Source organism: Bombus impatiens, unplaced genomic scaffold (genome assembly GCF_000188095.3).
Source record: "Bombus impatiens unplaced genomic scaffold, BIMP_2.2 scf_0543, whole genome shotgun sequence".
Lineage (NCBI taxonomy): Eukaryota > Metazoa > Arthropoda > Insecta > Hymenoptera > Apidae > Bombus > Bombus impatiens.
Window position 1 is genome coordinate 2034774 of NT_176962.1, and position 20059 is coordinate 2054832.

Sequence of the window (20059 nt, forward strand, 5' to 3'; positions counted from 1 at the left end):
CCCGCCGATATCGTCCTTGGCATTGTTCGATCGATGCATTAATTCGAGTACGATACATTACTGCAATAACCAGTTACCATAAAACACGCGGCAACACGACAGCTTTTATTTCGTCATCGCGTGGACCTCACACAGTTTGTCCCCAAAATAGACAGTACGAAGGAAAAGTCTACAAAGTTATTCGTAATTTCGCACTTGTGAAGGATTTTTTGGAAGGATGGATTATAATGGTTTCGTACTGAATTCGTGCAACACCATCGGCACTAGGGTCGAAGGTCTCACTACACCGGTGCGATTCACGGTTCGGTAGCCCTCCATGGCCCATGCGGAATAAGCAACCTATTCGCGAACGTCCCCTGCTTTTTAAATCCACGATCCATCGAGCCCCTTTTACACGCGTAAGCGTGTCGGCTATGCGTATGTACGCCCATTATGCGTAATGCGGCTTCAGGTAGCCACGATGCAGGGAGAAGAAGTGGCACGAAGGAAGAGGGGTGCCCGGCAGACTTCCGGTTGAGTCAGACGCTGTTGCAGCCGGCGCAGACGCAGGGTGTGGGTCGAAAGGTCCCGTCCTTTCGTATTATTTTAATAATCGCCACAGGAAATTCGCTGATTTTTCGTTTTGCCCTAAACTGGACAGCCCTTCCTTCGATTATGATAATAGGCATTCGATGATGGGTAAATATAATCCTTCTCTCCTTATTTCTAAATATTCGTCATGGCGGACTTTCAACTTTAGAATCTTGATTTTTATTTTCTGTGAATTTCATTTCTTCAACTATCCTTCAGAAGTATAGACAATTTTAAGCTTACGCATTTTGACAAGTGAAACATTTGGAATCCGGATTCGAAGACGTGGGTGACACAGTTGCCAAGTTTTTTGCAAGAATTTAATGAGTCTTTGATGATTCACTGGAAGGCTGACACGTGTTAAACGGTAGATGATTGAAAATAGGCACTTCGGTCGACGAGATCGTGTGGGATAAACATTGATTGTTTCCAAGATAACTTATTTCCAATTGGTGGGTTTAATACGATGGTTGTTTCCAGCAATTTAAACGCGTTAATATTACAGTATAGTAGAGATCCTGAACCAATGGAAAACGTAGTTCTTCCTTCGTTGCAATGACGTTGTTAATCTTTCACGTTGTTAACCTTGAACAACCAAATCGAGAGCCGCATCGAAGGCTTAGATGTCCGGATTTAGTTGAACAAATCCAATTATAATGTGTTCGGTCGTCGCTATCAATAAGGCTACAAATAGGAAATCGATTTTTTAGTCGTGACGGATTCGTGTTTTCAAACACGATTTTCATTGAAGTAATAAAGTTAGAATCTTCCAACGTTTTTGGTCGAAAATTCTCTTCTAATTACGTGGTAAAAGAAAATGTTAAATTTACTGTATAAATGACAATCAACTAGATTTTAGACAAAGAGAGACAATGTCACTAATCAAACCCACTTTATCACCATAAATCACCAACCTTCCAACAAACTACAATCCCCACCAATCATCCAATTACGACACTTCTCGTGACATGCACTACCTCATACAAGTATCTGGACACTAGCTCGTTTTTGACAGGATGTAATTTAATCAAAGAATTAGGGATACATGTGGGTGTACAACGATTCTATTTCCTCTTATAAACTATCCATATTTTAATCTCTTATTGATTACAATTACTAATTTATATTTTATTTTCTCTAAAAATAAACCATAGCTTCTCTGTAATTACATAAACAAAAAGGCATTCGTTTATAGAGAACTAATTCGTTCCACAGTACGAAGAATCCAACCAACGCGGTAAAATATTATCTATATCCCACAAGAGGATTAGTCTTTCTTTTTTTTTCTTTTTTTTTTTGTTTTACAGAATTCATATCACCGTCAATAATCGTTAATCATTGAAGCTGTTTCGAAGCGTAGTCGCGTTGCGCGTTCATTTACCTTGTGCACGCGAAACGCTAATTGGAGCGACAGTCGTGGACACACTCGAAATAATTCAGTTCAAACAGCGAAACGTCGTCAAGCCCCTGGTTATCTTTCCCCGCGTAAACACCCCGCGTGTGGCTCACCCTCGCGCATTAAGTTCCCCCTCGATTGAATGCAGACGGGAGAGTTGACCGCCACGCTGCATTTCAAACGGTCTCCTCCTCCGTTAACGCTGGCGTGGGTGTGGGTATGCACGCTTCAATCGTACACCGCACCGGCGGAACGAGAATAGTAACGACACGGCAGAGGTACCCACACACGATTCCGCGAGCAAAGGCTGCCGACCTATCTTTCTCTCTCGTTGTTCCTCTTTTTTCTCTCTAGAATGCTGCAGCTTTGAAGCTGCGATGAGAAACCAACGTGATATTACCACGCGATATAATTAGATACGCAAGTACTGCTCAACGTCGATATAACGAAAGATTATTGTACTAATTATCGCAGTTTTGGTCATTCGATATGCGGCCGTGTGATAATTAAGAGTATGAATTTCAAAACGACACGTATCTACCAAAGTAGATAGTTTGGAAAAGAAAGTTTCTTTTTAATCTTTTCTAATTCTGCGTTAGTTTTATTTATTCTTCTCTCGTGTTTATAATAATATCTCTTATCGACTGCATTCAAAAGTACTTCACGTCTTATAAGTGCACAAGCGTATTATGTACGCGTAAGAACGAAGATATTTATCAAGCTACTTTCGATATCAGTGCCGATTTCCTACACATTGTATCGATTCGATGCTTTCTAAATCTTTTCGATAATAGAATCAGATAGAGAAAGATTATTAAACGGATAAGAAATAAAATCGAAAGATCCACGTTCCACGTTCAAAATGTACTTTGTAGATCGAAAGCGTCCGCCATAGCGAGCTAATAAAGTAACAGCGAGTCGTTTCGTTAATAAATTCCGTGCAACCGCGTTTCGCGTAATTCAAAGCAATCTGTTCGCATCCCGAAAGACGACACGGTACCAGTCGGCGCGCGTATTAGTCGTTTTTCTTCGAGAGACCGCTCGTGTCGTAATCCTTCATGGTGGTCCAGATCTTGCGGCTGGATTCTTCGAGGTCGCATGAAACCGCGATCGTCCGAACGCTCCGTTCACCAAAATATATGGCAACATGTTACAGACATTTCGTACGGAAACAACCTTCCTTGACATCGATAACAACGTTGCCGGTAAACCTGATAAAAAAAAGAACAACGAAACGGCAGCTTGTTCCATTTCGGTTCGAGACATCGAGTCCTTCGACAGGATGAATACTCGAATGCGGATTATCGATCAAGTTTTGTAATAAGTTTGCCGATAAAAGAAGCTCTACGTAAGCGAGTCTTGTGAATTACGAGTCTTGAAGGATGCCTCTAGGCAGATTATTAACAGCAACGCAAAAGTAGGCTATCAAATAAGTAAAGTTATTTACTTAAAGTAGTATAAGTTCAGAATGGTGACTTTGTGCGACGTTCGATGAATCGGGGCGGTTCTATTTTACGCAACGGCTCGTATTATCGCCGTATTAGGAAAGTAGTAGTTCAGAAAGGCGGTCACACTGGTACCTGAGACGAAAAAAGCGCTAGACTCTCCGTGAACTGATTAGTTTCTAAGAAAGCAGGAACATCCATTTCTGTGGTAGAGAAAGAGTATCTGTTTTATCCACCTTTTCAACGTTTCACGTACTTCTTAAAAATTCTTCCGTATCTTTTTACAAATTAAAAATCAATTCTTCTGTAATTTAGTAAAAGCAATGGCAAAGTATGAAGCGTCAGAGAAATTAGGAACTGTAACAATTTCAAGCGAACGCTAGGTAAATGGATCGAACGAGAAAACGAATACGCATTCTACGAATTCACTCACCAACTGTTTTCTCGGATGGAATGGAGCGGAAAGGGTTTAAGATTCTCGTAGTATTAGCTATACGTTGCCTCTGAGAACGCGCGTTTCGTGATCTTTGCGTGTAATCCAGTCAATGAAGAGAACTTTCACCCACTTTGAAGTTCGTTAATGTATCGCGCCAGAGATCTCGCGGATTATCTTAGTCGATACGACGGCTAGTCTATGTTGCTGTTTGATCTACGAAGCTATCCAGAAGAAAAAAACGAATCTGAGACGAAGATATCGGAACATGCCTCTGTCTAAAATAGACTTTTTATTCAAATTAGACGATTATAGGTATCAATTATCCTATTTCTATTTAAATTCTTCATTTAAATTAGGCAGTTACGGCGAATTAAACCAGTTCTATTTGAATTTCTAACGAATAGAATTTTATTTGCATTAATAATAATAATAATCATCGTTTACGGCACTTTTTGTACATTTTTGTACCGATATTCCAATACTAAAACCGAGAAAATACTTTGATCTTTATACGATATCATTAGCAAACTTCTGTCGAATGTCCCAATAAGAATCCATCAGGAACGAAGATACATCCTGCAGGAATATCTCAGACATGCGTATTAATATATCTAACAATTCAAAAATTCCCCAAATATCACTCTATCGTTCCACTGTGCGAAACACATAAATCTGTTACAAGATGCGACATCGATCATCGATCCTTATAGGATTTCTTGAATCATGCATGGGCTCAGGGATCTTAACCAATGCAGCCGGATTTGCATCGTCATAATGGATTCCATTTTACGGATGCAAATTATTCGGCAATAAATCCACGCCGGTTAACCGATGCACATTTCATCCATTACTAATTAATCAAATTCAACGATATTAATTCATTTATAATCAACGAATCCAAAATGGAATTATTTTTCAATCCCTTGTTAATTACGATCGCTTACTTTGTTTTTACAAAGTCTGGAAATCGCAGCCACGATTTCCTCTGTATATTTCTAACACTTTGCCCCATCTTTGTTCATCATCCGGTATACATTTTATTATATCAACAATATACACGTTACATAAATGTTCCACATGCTTATTATTCTTATTCTCATCTTTGTTCCTATGATCTCATCGCTTTCGTTAATTACCTCTACGATTCTGCATAACATATTCCGATTATCTTTACTTCTAATAACTCCAAAGCACGGTAAATTGATCGATCAATTATTATTCGCATTTACCACATTTCTTGCTGTACATTCAAAACGATCTATTAAAATTGTCGACTATCAAATCGTTAAATTGGAAAAATCTTCGTATCGGGAAATACGGACACGTTCTCGTTCGCGAAACCATCCGCCAAAAACGCGACGGAACGAAAGGCCAAATGTTACGAATATCCTTTCCCACGTCGCGCCAGATGCGAACCTTTTGTGTGCTACGAAAGCCGTGTACGCACGCCTTGTATACCGCCGAGCGACGAGCTCTTTCCTCCGTCCCTTTAAGGCGAACCCACATCGCGAAGAAAACACGCGGTCACGGAAAAAAAGCAGCCGAGTACACGCACGGAACTGCGATCCTCGTTACGTCATGTCGATTCCTTTCTGCACCTCGTAACTTTCACAAGCACGTAAAAATAGAAGCTTACTTGTTACGATAAGAAAATGCTTCCACGGTCTGGAATTTTCAACATTTACTTTTGCTAAATGTCCATGAAAATCACTATGAGATTTCGAGTACGAAGAGCTTTTTCTAAATATAGAAATTTTAAACGTTGGATGTAAACAAAATTCACACGTTGTGATTTCTTTCTAAAAAGACAAATATCCTTTACTCGTGATAAATATTACGTGAATTTATGAGAGGCTTTCACAAACCGATTGAAACATCGATCGATAGATAAAAGTGTATATATTTGGATTACGAGAAGCGGATACGACGAGTTTCCGCGCCAGTCACCTCTCGCAAATCAAGACGATGGACGAATTTAGTTCATCGATCGAAAAATTTCACAGCGGCATGCATAGGGTGATCCAATTCTTATTTACTATGTTATTCAAGAATTGATATAATCAGGAATTATTCAGACTACCCTATATATCGAATTATAAAAAGTATGCATTTTAAGTAGAATAAAATTACTTCAAATCCTGAAGTAGTATTTCCTACTTTTAATTCTTCACGGTCCGGGAACGTAATTGCAAAGATTCACGGTTTGCGAACAAACCTCCATAAGAAGCAAAAACAAAGAAAGAACAGTCCCTTTCAAAGGTTTCGCTGTTCCTTATCAAGCGATTACTCTGTGAGCCACATCAACGTCTAATCCTAGCTTCGCCTAATTCCTCCAATACAACAATTCCACCTGACAAGCATGTTATGTCATCGGTGCTACCATTGATCCCACATGTTTCTCTGGTTACCATCCAGCAATGCCAACACGTCTCAACCCCGCAAGCTTGCACATTCCTGTTCCACCCTGCCTCCCCTTACTTCCCTTCGAAATCTCGCAATATAAAATGAGACAGCTACTCACTCAACGTTTTATTGATCCAATCGGCGAGGTCCTCCTGCAGCGGCAGCAACTGTCTGCTTTGTGCCGAGTGCAGACGCTCGTGATAGAACTCTGCGTACTCTTCCTCTTCCGGCGAGGGCCTGGGCACGTCGGCGCGATTGAACACAGTCACTGAAGAGGGTCCCCAGCTGCTACGATAACGGGTGTGCTGCGAAGACGGGAATCGATTGGCGTACGACATCCTGAGGCGGAAAGGACCGAGAAGCGTCCCGGTGGCCCGCACCGGCCCCACTTCCTCTTGTCCTCCACCAGACCAGATTTAATATTTCCCTTCTCCTTTCGCCCGTCTGGTGTCTGCAGGTTTCCTTCGGATGCACCACCGATTTCTCACCGGTTCCTCTCGACTGCTAAAGAGTCCCGGCGACGCCGTGCAATGCGGCACGTCTGTCGATTACGCGAGCCTGAAAACCAAAACCCTCTCTGTCTTATCGTGCGTCTTAACGTGATCATGTTGCCTCGATTTCTTCTTGCCATCGAGCAAGGAAGGAAGCGATCTTGATGATCCGAATACCAGGAAAGCCGTCCGCGATTCAACCAGCTGAGATACAACAGTGCTACGCTAACTGGTTATGGGTTTTATCTACTCGCTTTATCTAACCAGTTACCAGGGCCATTTTTCAAGTGGTATACGTTGCGGTGCACGTGAAATTTATAGGGTTTAAGGTATAAGTCATCTTTTTGGTCGAATTTAGTTGAGAAACACGGACCTCTGAATGTTGCAATTTCGACCGACTTTTATGGAACCGCGATACATCTACGGATTTTTATTTCGAAAACTATCTGTTTCGTGGAACTGCCTTTCTCTTTTTCTTGTTTTAATTTTAATGCGGAAGGCTGTATTTACGGAGTTTTAAATATTTTTTCGTTTTCGGGTTCTCTAACTTCCTTGTTAATGTGATAGATAAACGACGCAAGATCCATGCCGGAAGACACGGGCATAAGTTAACCATAAACGGGCCAAGAGATGAAGAGGCCGCTGGCCAAGAGATGAGTCTGACACGAATGACTGGCAGCAAGGAAAACGAGCCTCGAGTGGCGTTTTCGGGAATGAATGGGTTTTATGTTACGCGGAGCTGTTTATAATATCCCGGTCGACAATCTTTCGTAATAGCCCTGAGAGGGATGAGACTGCAGAATGAGACTTCTCGACCTCGAGGTGGATACTGCAAACTTGTTACACGGTTTATTATGCAGGGGCTCAGTCATGATTAATATCCAATGCATGAAATAAATCTCTGTTTAGGTTTCATCTCTTCAATTCTGTTCACAAAATTTCAATCTGCATAAATATTCGCAGCCTGATAATAAATATAGTCACCGACGTGTCGTTGGTAGATCGCGGTTCAAGGAATGAACATAAATTTCCACGAGGCTCGCGTTCGCAATGTCCACAAACGCCTCTGTATTTAAACGACATTCGACGCCATTAGCATTCATCGACAGCCCCCGGGGAACGCGAGACGTCTCACGCAGAAACCTCGCGATTTTACTGAATCGTTGCGTGGGATTCGAACGATCGAACGATCGAACGAGGGGAATGGAAAAAAAGCAGGACAGAAGAGAATAAATGGGTGAAAAAAATGAAATCTTCATAAATCCTTCTAAGCTTCCACGGAGAACGCTATCGCCTTCGCGTGACGTAAATCTAGTGGCGAACGCTGTCTGATGTAAGCGTTCAATACGCTTTACTATTAGCGAATGAGATACAGAAAGATTATAAAATCGCTTAGAAGTTCGAGTTAGCATACGTGGATACGTGTAGTTTGCTTTAAAATAAAAATTTCAAATTTCAATTTTGTAAAAACTTGGTCTTCTCATTGCTTCGGAGCAGATTGGCAAAGTTTATGTTTCTAAAGAGAAATAATTGTAAAACGATATTTTCGCGTTTTGCGCTTTTGAACTTACATATACATGTCTATGTAGGTAAAAATCCTGAAAGTAGGAAAATCAAGTCGAATCTATTCGAATGGATGAAATGAAAATCCAGATGATATTCTCGTGATCGACGAGCAAACCTACGTATGTCCTTCGACATCGATCTATTAACTTGCTGTCGCTATATTTGCTCGATGTAATGCAATCCGTCGTAAACAGGTGAGGACCCTCGACCATGCGTGCAAGCAACATTAGTCTTTTCTTTTTTCACTTCTTTTTTTCCTCTATTTTTGCCTGGAAATATGATTTGTTAACGTAATTGCGGATAGATCACGTGGTGTCTCGTGCGTCGCACGATAATTGCAAATAGCAAAGTGTAGAGTTATAGAAATGATCGTGTAACCTCGATATCTCATATATTATCATATTATTATGTTCGAGAGACTGGTAATTTGAATTTTACCGAAATCTTCAAACACAAGAACCGCGAAAAATTAAGATAAGAAATCGAAACGCTCTTTTTCCAAATTTCTGATAATTGATCCTCGCGGACTTGCTTTAATCGTGGAAAAGTGCAATGATACATCAGCGATTATTAATGTGTTAACAGATTCGAGGTCAGAATTAGTTATTCATAGTTCGATTCTTCTAACTAAGATATGGAGGCGCGTTAATTTCTTCGAATTAAAAGAGTAAATACAGAGTTATTAGCACTAAAATAATGTAAGCAGCTGTAATCACAATATCTGTAGTGAAAAGATTTTCCATATATGCATGTATATTGTATATCGATGATCTGTTGCATTTTTAATGGTATTTTATTCTTTTCGAGTCTGTAATTAACTTCAATTTTTTTTTCTTTTTATATGAACGTGACTCACCGTTTTACTGGATATTCATTTACTCAAGAATCGATTATCATTATTTTGCATACAAAACTAAATCAGATACAAACGGAAAGTAATATAAATGATAATATGTGTTGGGATAACCGACTCGTTTCGACGTGTGTCGTTATTTTAGAGAAATAGGGAATTCTTGAGTAATTACCAGATATTCGGTGGGTGAGCGTTATAGGGTTTTTCGTAAATCAACCGACCCTGGTGATCGATTATTACCGGCGACAGCTGGCCAATTAATAGCATTTTCGCGTTATCGTGACAAATGGAGCAGAGAAGCGAGTGTGTTAGCCTCAAGGTGAAGCGTCGATGCAACCTAATCGAGACAAGATAGCGAGCGAGCTCTTGTTTGCTTTTCCACCGATATCTCTTAATTATGCGTACATACGCTCGCTGTCGTGTGTGTCTATGTGTTCCTTTGGAGAAATTGAAAATTGGACATCCGTCGTTTTGTGTTTTGTAACTGGAGCAACGGTCGTGCTGCTGGCAACGCTGATGAAAGGTGTAAACGAGACAGGATGTGCCATTTAAATAAAATCTTTGAAATAGTTGATGATATCAGAGATACTTGAGAAAGTCATTATACGGTTCAAAAGTGTTTTAATTTCAATATGGCGAAGTAGTGTTAGTGTTCATGGTGACACCAAATGCATTCTCTAATTACTATAAGATAGTAGCTATTTCTGAAGTTATACGAATTTGCGTGTTATTGTCGCTCAAAGCGATTCACAGTTAACTTCCATTCGAAGGTCATTGATATATAGCTTTACCTATACACTACATTTCGAAGACGTCAGTCATTTGATAGCGCGATTCGAGCAATTACTATCGAAAGAGTAATTTCAAAGATACCAGACGTTCCGTCATTGATACAATATGTTTTTTAAAAAATGATAAACGTACGTGTATATCATAAATACGTGGATGCATAAATATAAATACCAAAATACATTACTTATTAAAAAAATTCGCCAATAACAAAGCATATACTCTATACTCTTACAATGCACATCCATAATTTCTCGAATCTAACAAATTCCACGTAATTCCAATTTCCCTTACCTTCTTAAAAATCACGGTAGAACAGGGACTCTTATCTCATACGGAACTATGTACATATCCTTTCATCCGCTACGTTTCGATGTACTTGTACACGCAATACACGACACCCACGATCACACTCGTCGAACGCCCATCTGAAGTGCTTATTCGTGAATTCGATCAGGAAAATAATCGCGAAATGTTATCGCTCGCAATTTGAAGTCCATGAAAACGTACCGATTACCCGATGCAATTTGTTTCTACGACGTGGTCAATCAATTTAACACGGAACACGTGATCATCGCCCACAGAATGACACAAGCTGACCGACTCGTGGTAACGTATATTTACGAATGGCAAGTTTCGCGGGATAATCGCGGTATTCGATTCGAGTCGATCGTCGAACAGCGTCGCGAGCGTGGTGGCACCCACGCACCCAATAAATTATGCCGATTTTAATTAAGTCTCCAAGCGCGAAACGCGACGTCGCCACGCGCGAAATTGTGTTCGATTGTAAACGCGGCTTGCCGTGCCTAAGTATTCCACGAACGGACGTAATCGTGGCGCTCAATCGAAAAAGAAAACCACGCTAATCCAACGTTTTTTCTCGTACCACCATGTGTATTGGAAAGTGGAAAAGTTTCTGCAAGCGTTCCTCCACTGGCGTTTCATCGCTTTACTTTTGCTTTTTTCGTTTTGCTTTTTTGCTTTTTCTATCGTTCGCGCGAATGATGTAACGAAACGGGTAAATATTATGATTACGTAGAAATTCTCGTGAGATTGTTTTGGTGAAAGAACTTGTAACGGGGTTCATCCTTTAGAAAGTTACGGTTGCGTTCTTTCAATTAACTTATCGAAGTGCATATCGGTTGCTTTCCAGTCTTTATAAGATGCAAGAGGATTAATGAAGTTTAACTTCATTAGTTCCTCTAACGTGCTCTTTTCACGAATACAAATAAGTACGATATAACCGCAAAAGTAACATTCCTCGGAAGATGAAGAATTTCTTTTAGCTCGTAATTAGATAACGAAAGGAATGATTAAATTACCTGTCATTGGATTACCGAGGATACTTTTTATACATCGAAGTGGCCAAAATTTGATGTTTGGAAAACGTTAATTAAAACTTCAGTTCGCTTCACAGATTGATACACAGATTGATTGCAAAATTCCGTGCATAAAAATTGCTTCGATATACAAGCTCCATCCTTGAACTTTTCTCTGCTAATTACTCTGAATAACTCGTGATTGCGATGTACTGTGTTTTAACAAATAACCAGAAATTCAATTAATAGCAAATATGAAATTTAACTTGTAATTGCTACACGGTTTAGCATGTACTTAGACAAATTAGTCCTAATTACTTCCAACGTGATACGTTTCAGATGCTTTGGTCATGTTAGTCCGCCATTCGAAAGCACCGAATCGTGCACGCGCAGTTGAAAATCACTTTCAAGTAGAATTCGAAATTAAACTTCTCCGTGCCCTCTAATACCAACATTTCAAATAACATCGCGACTCAACTTTCTTTCCACGAAAAAATAAGATTCGACATGTATGCGCTTGTTTGCGAGCAGACAGAAAAATCGCAGTATAGTCCCCGTTAATGAAAAATTAGCAACTTCATCAAATTCATTTTTACTCTCCCCTTCTCTTGCGAATACCACTTCATGGACAAATACCACTGTCTGCTATGTAAATATTACGCCATATGTTGAGGAACACTTGCTAATTTTCACCAACGTTCTCCACCATTATTAGGATAGTATATTCTTTACACATTTATTCCTTGATAACGATATTCATCAGCTGATAAGCTAGTCGTAGGAAAGCCACATCGAAGCACGCGTGTACGAAGAGAGCAACGACCGGCTAACAATCGTACCCGCGGCTCGGATAATCGCTGAATTGGATCGTCGATCGGTCGTCGGGCTTCCCGGACGCTTCCCAGAAAACTCGACTGCTCGTTCAACCGGCGAAAACGCACGACACCGTACCAACAATCTCATCCATGCCGGCGTGTGCACGTCCGGTACGTAGTTAGTAAGTACACGAGACTCACGCGTGAGCGATCATCCGCCACGCCACGTTTTGAGACCACGTGTGTAACACACTGACACCGTGTTGACAATTCTGCGCCATTAACCCCGTAGCGGGTGCGTTTTTCGAAAGAGCAGCTTCACGATGACGCACATTGCGTACTCTGCGTCAACAGTATCCGCGAGAGATTTGACCCACGTGTCGCTTTATCCGGACAAGAGTCGTAATTTCGAAGAACAAGGTCACGTGTATTTTAACGAAAACCGAAGGCGTCGTGGTGAACGGAGACAATGGAACTACGAGGCGAATCGAATCGATAGGATACACGTTCACGTGTGCACGATCGATGTTTACGTTCGCGCGGCAAATACTCGGACACGTGGGTGGCGGATTACGCTGGAAGATACCGTCGTTGTGATCCGTAAAAGGCGCCGACAAAGTCGCGTGCCCGGCCCCCGGTAGAAACGCGATGAAAGCGATACGACTGGATCCGCCGGAAGCGCGCCGCTTCTTCTTCTGTTGTTCTCCATTCAGACAATCTGTGAGCGCGGGGGGAAACAAGTCGAGTTGGAAGATGCCTGGGAATAAACAGGGGCAAAAAACAACCAACTTTTTGTTCAGCCAGTCTTTTGATGGAAAAGACTTTGGTCAAGTGTCAAGCTTTGTTCCGAACGATAAAACGAAAAAGTTCGAGTTGGCTGGTTCTGTTCGAGGAAACTACGAGGAATGTTACTAACAAATTTGAGGATCTTTGTCGGCAGATGACAAATTTGAGAAACAGTGGAACTCGCGAATGAAATTTTAACGAATGAAGACAGAAATCTTGAATATAGTACGATTTGATAAAATTTTGCACGTCGTTATGTGTACATCGTTGAACGCGACTTGATTTATGTGTCATTAAAATACACAGAGTTTGTTCCTGGAAGCGCTGAAAAATCTTTCGCTTCGATGTCATTTAGTTTAGCATAATGACACGATAATGATCCGAGATGCTTGCTATCTCAAGTGTTGCGGTTGTTGAGATTGACCGGTCAGGCAATTAGAAGAGCTCGTTGAGGGTGGTCAATGGTCTGTAACGTGAACAGTGGTATCTTAAATGAACGACTGTATACTATGAGACTGCTACGTAACGATGTAATGTTATTTTCGGTTTTATATGATCGTTTTTTCCTCAATTATCAAGCAGTGATGAATATTTTCATTTGAAATGCGAATATAAACTGCTGTCTGTAATTTATCTTATTCCGCGTCCCACATCGGATATTTCGTTGCGACTCCATTTGCCTTTTGAATGAATTTCAACGTCGAAACATGCTCGACGCATTTTGCTATAGTTCCGATGCCGGATGAACTTCGTCAGGTTGAATATAATAACAGCCTTTGCCGCGGTAGAAGCACCAAGCAAAAGGAGAGAGAAAACGATCCTTATCGTGGAACTTCTAAGAGAAATCTTTACTTCGAATCTACATAATTTCTCGAACTTTTAAATTTTCACACTTTCAAATATTCAAATCTTGAATTCCGTAAATTTTCAACTGTACAAATCTACAAACTATAAACTATACGAATTCAATTTCTAAATTTTTAAATATTCAAACTTCTTGATCTTTAACGTTTTAAATTTTAAATTTGAATTTTCGAATTTCCAATAGCAATATCCAAAAACGACACTTTCGATCCCAGGGAAATGAATCAGATGATGAAAACGGAAACGTTGCGCGGCACGTATTATCGTTCAAAGTTCCGACAAACCTGCAAACACGCAGTTTTATTCATTCCATCGTTTGTTACACACGGTCTTTTTTGTCGGCTAAAAAGCCAAGCTTCTTGAATAATTACATGGCTGCTCTAATTAAGGGTTTTCCTCCTCCGCAAGGGTAGCGAAAAGATACACGTTGAATGTTGAATGCAACGGGCGAACTGGACCGCGTCAACGTGAACATTTCCTCGCACAACTTCTCTTGACTTTGTGTAGACTTTCATATAGGAAAATCCGTATGCATAGGCGTCGAACGATACAAAGTAAACTTACGCGAAGACGAGTACAAAAGTTACGTCTTCGTTTCGAATTTGTAAATATTTCGCAGACCAAGAATGGTAACAACGTTCGTTACTATTTCTCATACGACGATATTCCAATGATCGTTTATTATTAAAAATAATTCGAGACACATACTTTTCTAAATTATAACAAGACAGCGAGATGTGTCGGCTCCATAGCGTGTGATAAAAACCCCGAGAAAGCCTCTGATTTGAATAATAAAAGAATTACCTATAAAAGATCCGATCGTACGAGTTTCAAACGCATTAAGTGGTTGCTGGCTCGATTCTTAATATATTCATCTTCTAAAGATCTAGGGAATCTGTTCACGGCACAGAAGAAGAAATCGTGGAATATCCGAGAAATGAAAATCAAATAAAATCGTAAAGCGTGACGTTTACTAGGATAGTCCAACTAAATCAACCAAACTAACCGAATATATTAATTTCTGAAGGTTTAAAAATTCACTTATTGAAATCATCAAATTAAATAACTGTGATAGAACGAAGCAATTAATCATCATTCTCGAGCGTGGCGACTGATCGATCCAAGTGGAGGAACGTATTCACCGAGGCACGCCATCGACTTCCGATCGAGTTCGATTTCAGGAGCGTAGAAAGCCATCGTGATTACCGGCGCCGCTCCAGAACACGTACATGGTGCACTTTTTATTTCAATGTCAGTCAATGAGAAAAGATATGGAAGGAATCCGTGCGCAGGATTCCATTTACAAACGCCGTAGCTCTGTGGGTCTAATTAAATCGCATAAACAGAGCGTGCCTATCCAATTACCGTTCCACGAGGCCATACGTTTCTGCGTGGTTTGAGGTACCGTGTTGCCTCTTCCTGGTCGTTTGACGAGTTATTGGGATTGTCCCTGTATACTGTCGAAAAAAAAGACGAGGAAGAACGAGAATACCTCGTCGCTGACGGGAATATGCTGCGCGGAAATAAAACAGATGGGATGGGACGCCCTTTTAACCCGCCATCCAACGATCCTGACAAGGGACAAAGAAAATAGACCGGCAGAAAATTATGGTTAAGAACCAGACCGGTTGGTCGATTAAAATCTTTTAAACCGTTTGATCGTAATTAGTTCTATCAATCTTTGTCTAACAGGTCGTCTTGTAACATTCTGATTGTGAAGCGCAACCGTCATAGTGGAAATGGAAATCATTTATATTTGGTAGAAAGTAATTCGGGAAATAACGTAGAGACAAAAGGAGAAAATTAAGAAATAACGTTTCTCGTGAATAGGAAATTTTCTGTTGGCTAAGATTGGAGAGGACCTGAGGAGATATGATTCTAAAACGCGGTAATGCTCCGTTAGCGGTAATAAGATTGAAGTAATAAGTAACAGTTTTGGAGCGTGACCATAGTGAGCGCGTGTAAGTATGTCCGTGCGATGTGCTACAGAACGTTCTACTAATCAGAAAGTCGGTGCACACGGAGTTATTACGAGAATTTGTGTCTTATTTGTCATCTTCAAGTAAAAAAAAAAAAAAAAAATGAAATCACCGATCGTGATATCGTAAAAAATGAAATATAAATTATACGATATATACAACTTTAGAGAAATAATATTAATCAACGGCGCAACATTCCTACACCTATTTAACTTTATCAAAGTCAATGTACTTATCAAAGGTAAATGTGATTATAAATTGAAAGAGAAAGGTCAATTAAATATGAACCCTGTGATTCAGAGGTTAAAAATTGACCCGTAAGGCTCGTAAGTACCCATTGTTATACCAAAGATCTCGTGCAGCGTATATACTATATCCATTTGTACTCTACCTTCCATTTTACTCCGACCCTTACAAATACGTTCCAACTTTTCTTCGCTAAACTTTACTAAAGATTAGATTTAAGTAGATGATATCCTAATTACTCTGCTCGATGAACCATTCTAGTTAATGAAAGAAACCAATTTAGAACAGAACTAGAACTATCGTATATAATACCTTAAGAATCTCTAAAAATATCTGAAAATAGCCTTCTTCTTCATTGTTCCCTGTTAAACAAAGACCAAAACGTATTCTCGACAATCGAACGCTTTATCGATTTTCACCGTAAACGTTTTTGTTATTATTTACAGTGCTTTGTATGCAGTAGGCATTCGCGGAACACGTAGGTTTCGAAGTCGTGACTTCGTTAAACCTACACCATGGTAGTTTCGTTGTAAACACACGTTTTGCCTCTAAAATTTCAACCACGTTCATATTTTAAAACAAGAAGGAAAAGAGAAAATTTCTTTTACCAGACTGGTTTGCAATTTAGATGCACCCGCGTAGATTTGCGCTTATATGGCAAAGTCAACGGATTCAGGGAACATATTATGCAATCGATTAATCGAAAGCTTCGGATTGAGTAATTACATCGATTCCGAGAACATCGATTTCAAAAGATCTTGTGTTTAGTTGACACGCTATCGTCGAGGAAAATGTAACTGCTGTGAATCATCGAAACCTGCAATTGTATGCATATGCAATACCACTGAATAGCTTTCGAAAGATACGAAGAAAGAGTTAAATGAGTGGACAGAAAGAAGAAAAAGTTTGCCACGGCAATCTCTTCGGAGCTCTTGTTCCTTTTTTTCACTTATGTCAGTAATCGAAATATTTGAGAATACAAAAGAACGTAAAAAATATCCTGGAATCACGACTTACAGTCTATTGATTATCGTAACAACGACTATATTTCAACAGGAAAATTATGTCTATTAAACGCGATGTCTATTAGCGTGTAAATTCTCCGATCGACCCAGTAATCTTAAACAGTTTCGTTACCTCTTTTTTTACGTGTTTTATCTATAAACCCTTTACCTTTAACGATTAAACACAGCAGACGTATCCATAATACGTATTTTGAAATTTTTATAACCGTAATATGCACGTGTTTCGGGTTTTTGTTTCATTATATTATCCTCGTGTGTTTATTCCGCCATTAAACAGTCTACCTATACCAATTATTAATCCTTGCATCTCGCGTCAGAATAAAAAACTATAATCACCTGCAATTACTTACTCGTAAGCAAATGAAAATTCGATTGCGAAGGAATAACGAAACGCAGTATCAAATTTTTCATCGTCACGAAAACCAGATTCGACTTATATACACAGGTTGACCTATATACACATTCACCAAAGTATTCCAACACTTGATTTTTGAATGGTCTGTTTTTGATTTACTCAGATCGCTGGAAAGCAAACGAAGCTGAATCCCCTAGCTGCGATTCGCTGGTTTGTCGCAACGTGTCAATTAGACACGAGAAACGGATGAGTGTTAAAGTCGACCACTAATCACCAGGAGGAGACGAAATACGCGTAAATGTTACATCGTCCACCGTACGCTCGCCAATGGCGTGTAACGAAGCTCGCGGAGGCAGGCCGTTGTCCGACGCCTTAGAAATTCTTTAATGACTTTATGTGCGCGGCACACACGAGCAAACGACGTTTAAGCTTCGTCGCGGCCGTATTCTCGCCTGGCGTCTTTTCACGATCCTGCGTCGCCTCCACCACGGCGTGTTCACGGCCGAACGAAAGCCGATCGTCCTGCTGTGAGAACCGGACCGGATGTTACCTTCCAATTACAAACTTGATCCCGCATCTGTATCTCGGAGAATCTTCTTCTGGACCCCTCACTCTCCAATTTTACTTTACACCAAGAATTTTCTTTATATTATTTCTTTGTATTTGATTAAATGAACACCTACCGATTGAATTTCAACACGAGCTCCTATTATATGTATAAACGAAAAATCGTAGACGTCCAATTACCAGTAGGCTGTGGATATTTATGCGAATGCCAAAAGAGCAGAGTCCAGGCAAAGATTTGTTTTATCCATTACATATTATGACAAGTATCGTTCTTTGGATATTTCGTACTTTCACGTAAATGCATAAAAATTCGCTGTCCATGGACAGAAAGATTAAAAAATTAGAACATATACATACTTCTGTCTGAATCTTAAATCGCATATGTTCATTGTGTTTTTTTTTTTTTTTTTTTTTGTTAATCTAACGTAGTTACTATGTTGCTTAAAGTCGACAGGTCGTACAAAGCAAGATAATAAGCATCAAGTCGATGACAATTACTACCAATCAATGCGTATTCTCGTATCTAAAGAGGTAAACACTTGGCAACAATGAGTGTTAATAAAGTGTAAGCGAGGCTTCAACTGAAATAATGGATAAACACGTGGGGACAAGATTACAGCTTCGGCTCCCGTATAACCACTGTCGAACAGTCACGATAAATAAACTAACGCGAAGCACGAACAACGATGTTCATCGTGTCAATTAAAATATACAGATGGTCAACGTGGTATATGTGTATAAACGGTTTTTCACTAGTCCCCGTTCAGTTGGTAACTCTTCGCAATTCGTCTCAATTGCATTCAATTTGCGTCTAAACATTTTATCGCGCAAATAGAAAGGGTTATCACCGCCGGGATAACTCTTACTTATTGCTGCCACTTTCGCTACGTCAAGTACCTCGTGCTATCATACCACTAGCCGATTAATTACTCACTACTCAGACGCGAATATCGATCGAGTCGGAAAGAATTGCGAGAGTATCTCGCAGTTCGTCGACTGATTGTTACATCGAGTATGTGACACTTATTAGTTTCTCCCAAGGATCCTGTTCTGACGTTCTACGAAATCTACTATAGATATCCTTACTTTTAATTATATTAAGCAACAGTTTAGCTCCGACTTCTTCTCTTCAGATTCCTTCTTTCATACGGATGATAGTCCTCGCGAGAGGACTTTTAGACTCGTCCAAAACGTTAAATCACGTTGACCACGATTACACGGAAAAGAAGAGCCGAAGGTATAGCAAGAAAATAATCAATAAGAGCTCGATAACATTCTCCGATTACTGACTCATTTTCGCCCGTTCGAGTCTTTTCTTGGAAACAAACGTAAACTAACGTTCGGCACGCATCGAACAATTCTGTGAAACAAATCTGTATGGCGACTAAACCGGTGTAACCACTATAGGAACCATCGTGTATAACCTACAATTCGCGAATGGAAAATACGTAAGTACATGAGTTCCCTTACCTCACGGATCCTCGTGAACATCGCTCATACTCGTTGTTTGATTCAAAGCTTCAGCTCTGCTGTCGCTCCAATTCACCGAGGATAGGAGACTCGAAGAATCGAGAGGACACCTGACATTCCGGACGAACACACAACAGTGCGCACAACAGACGCGTACTCGTCGATCATCCGATCGCAACTGCAGCCCTTCGGTGTGCCAGTGCCGGTTCTGTTGCCGCTGTGAGAGTAAGAGGGAGGGAAGCGACGGCGAAAGAGCGAGACGAACGGATGCGAAAAAAAAGGAGAGCGAGAAGGAGGTGTTATCGAGACGGACGAACCTCCTGCTGTTTCACCAACCGACCACGCTCCGAACTGACGGCCACTATATTGTGTATTTCACGTATGTACCGGCGTACACTAAACGCCACGCGAGACGCGACTTTGACAGAGATCACTCTCGTTACTCTCAGACTGTGAGTCGAAGAGAGATAGGCGATCGTTCACACGCGAGTCTCGCTACGAAGATGTATACGTCTTGCTCGAAAGATTATATATATATATACGGCCCGAGAGACAAGCTACTTTTCTTTTGACTGCCTTTTCTCTTTTTTACTTTCGTAGTTTTTGCAGCTCGAACCCCCTTTCTTTTGTCCGTCAATCACCGGGAATACCACGTGCAAACCGCCAATGCGTACCGGCTCGGCA

The 20059-nt window shown here is 40.4% G+C and overlaps 1 protein-coding gene across 5 annotated transcripts in view; it reads right to left on the reverse strand.

The window, feature by feature from the left end:
- The window catches only part of LOC100740025 (growth arrest-specific protein 2-like), a 30280-nt gene extending 10549 nt beyond the window's left edge, over nucleotides 1-19731 (reverse strand). For 4 of the 5 annotated variants that reach the window (XR_002947104.2, XR_002947103.2, XR_002947102.2 and 1 more), the window contains exons 1-2: nucleotides 19376-19731; nucleotides 6369-6808 (exon numbers count right to left, since the gene is read on the reverse strand). Coding sequence is in view for 2 of the 5 variants with exons in the window: in XM_003491257.4 (XP_003491305.1) it covers nucleotides 6369-6588 (220 nt within the window). In the remaining 3 variants the exon portion in view is untranslated. Of the gene's footprint in view, nucleotides 1-6368; nucleotides 6809-10243; nucleotides 10569-19375 lie in introns of those variants that run through there. The other variant, XM_012388230.3, reaches the window with a different exon arrangement.
- Nucleotides 19732-20059: the final 328 nt, after the last annotated feature.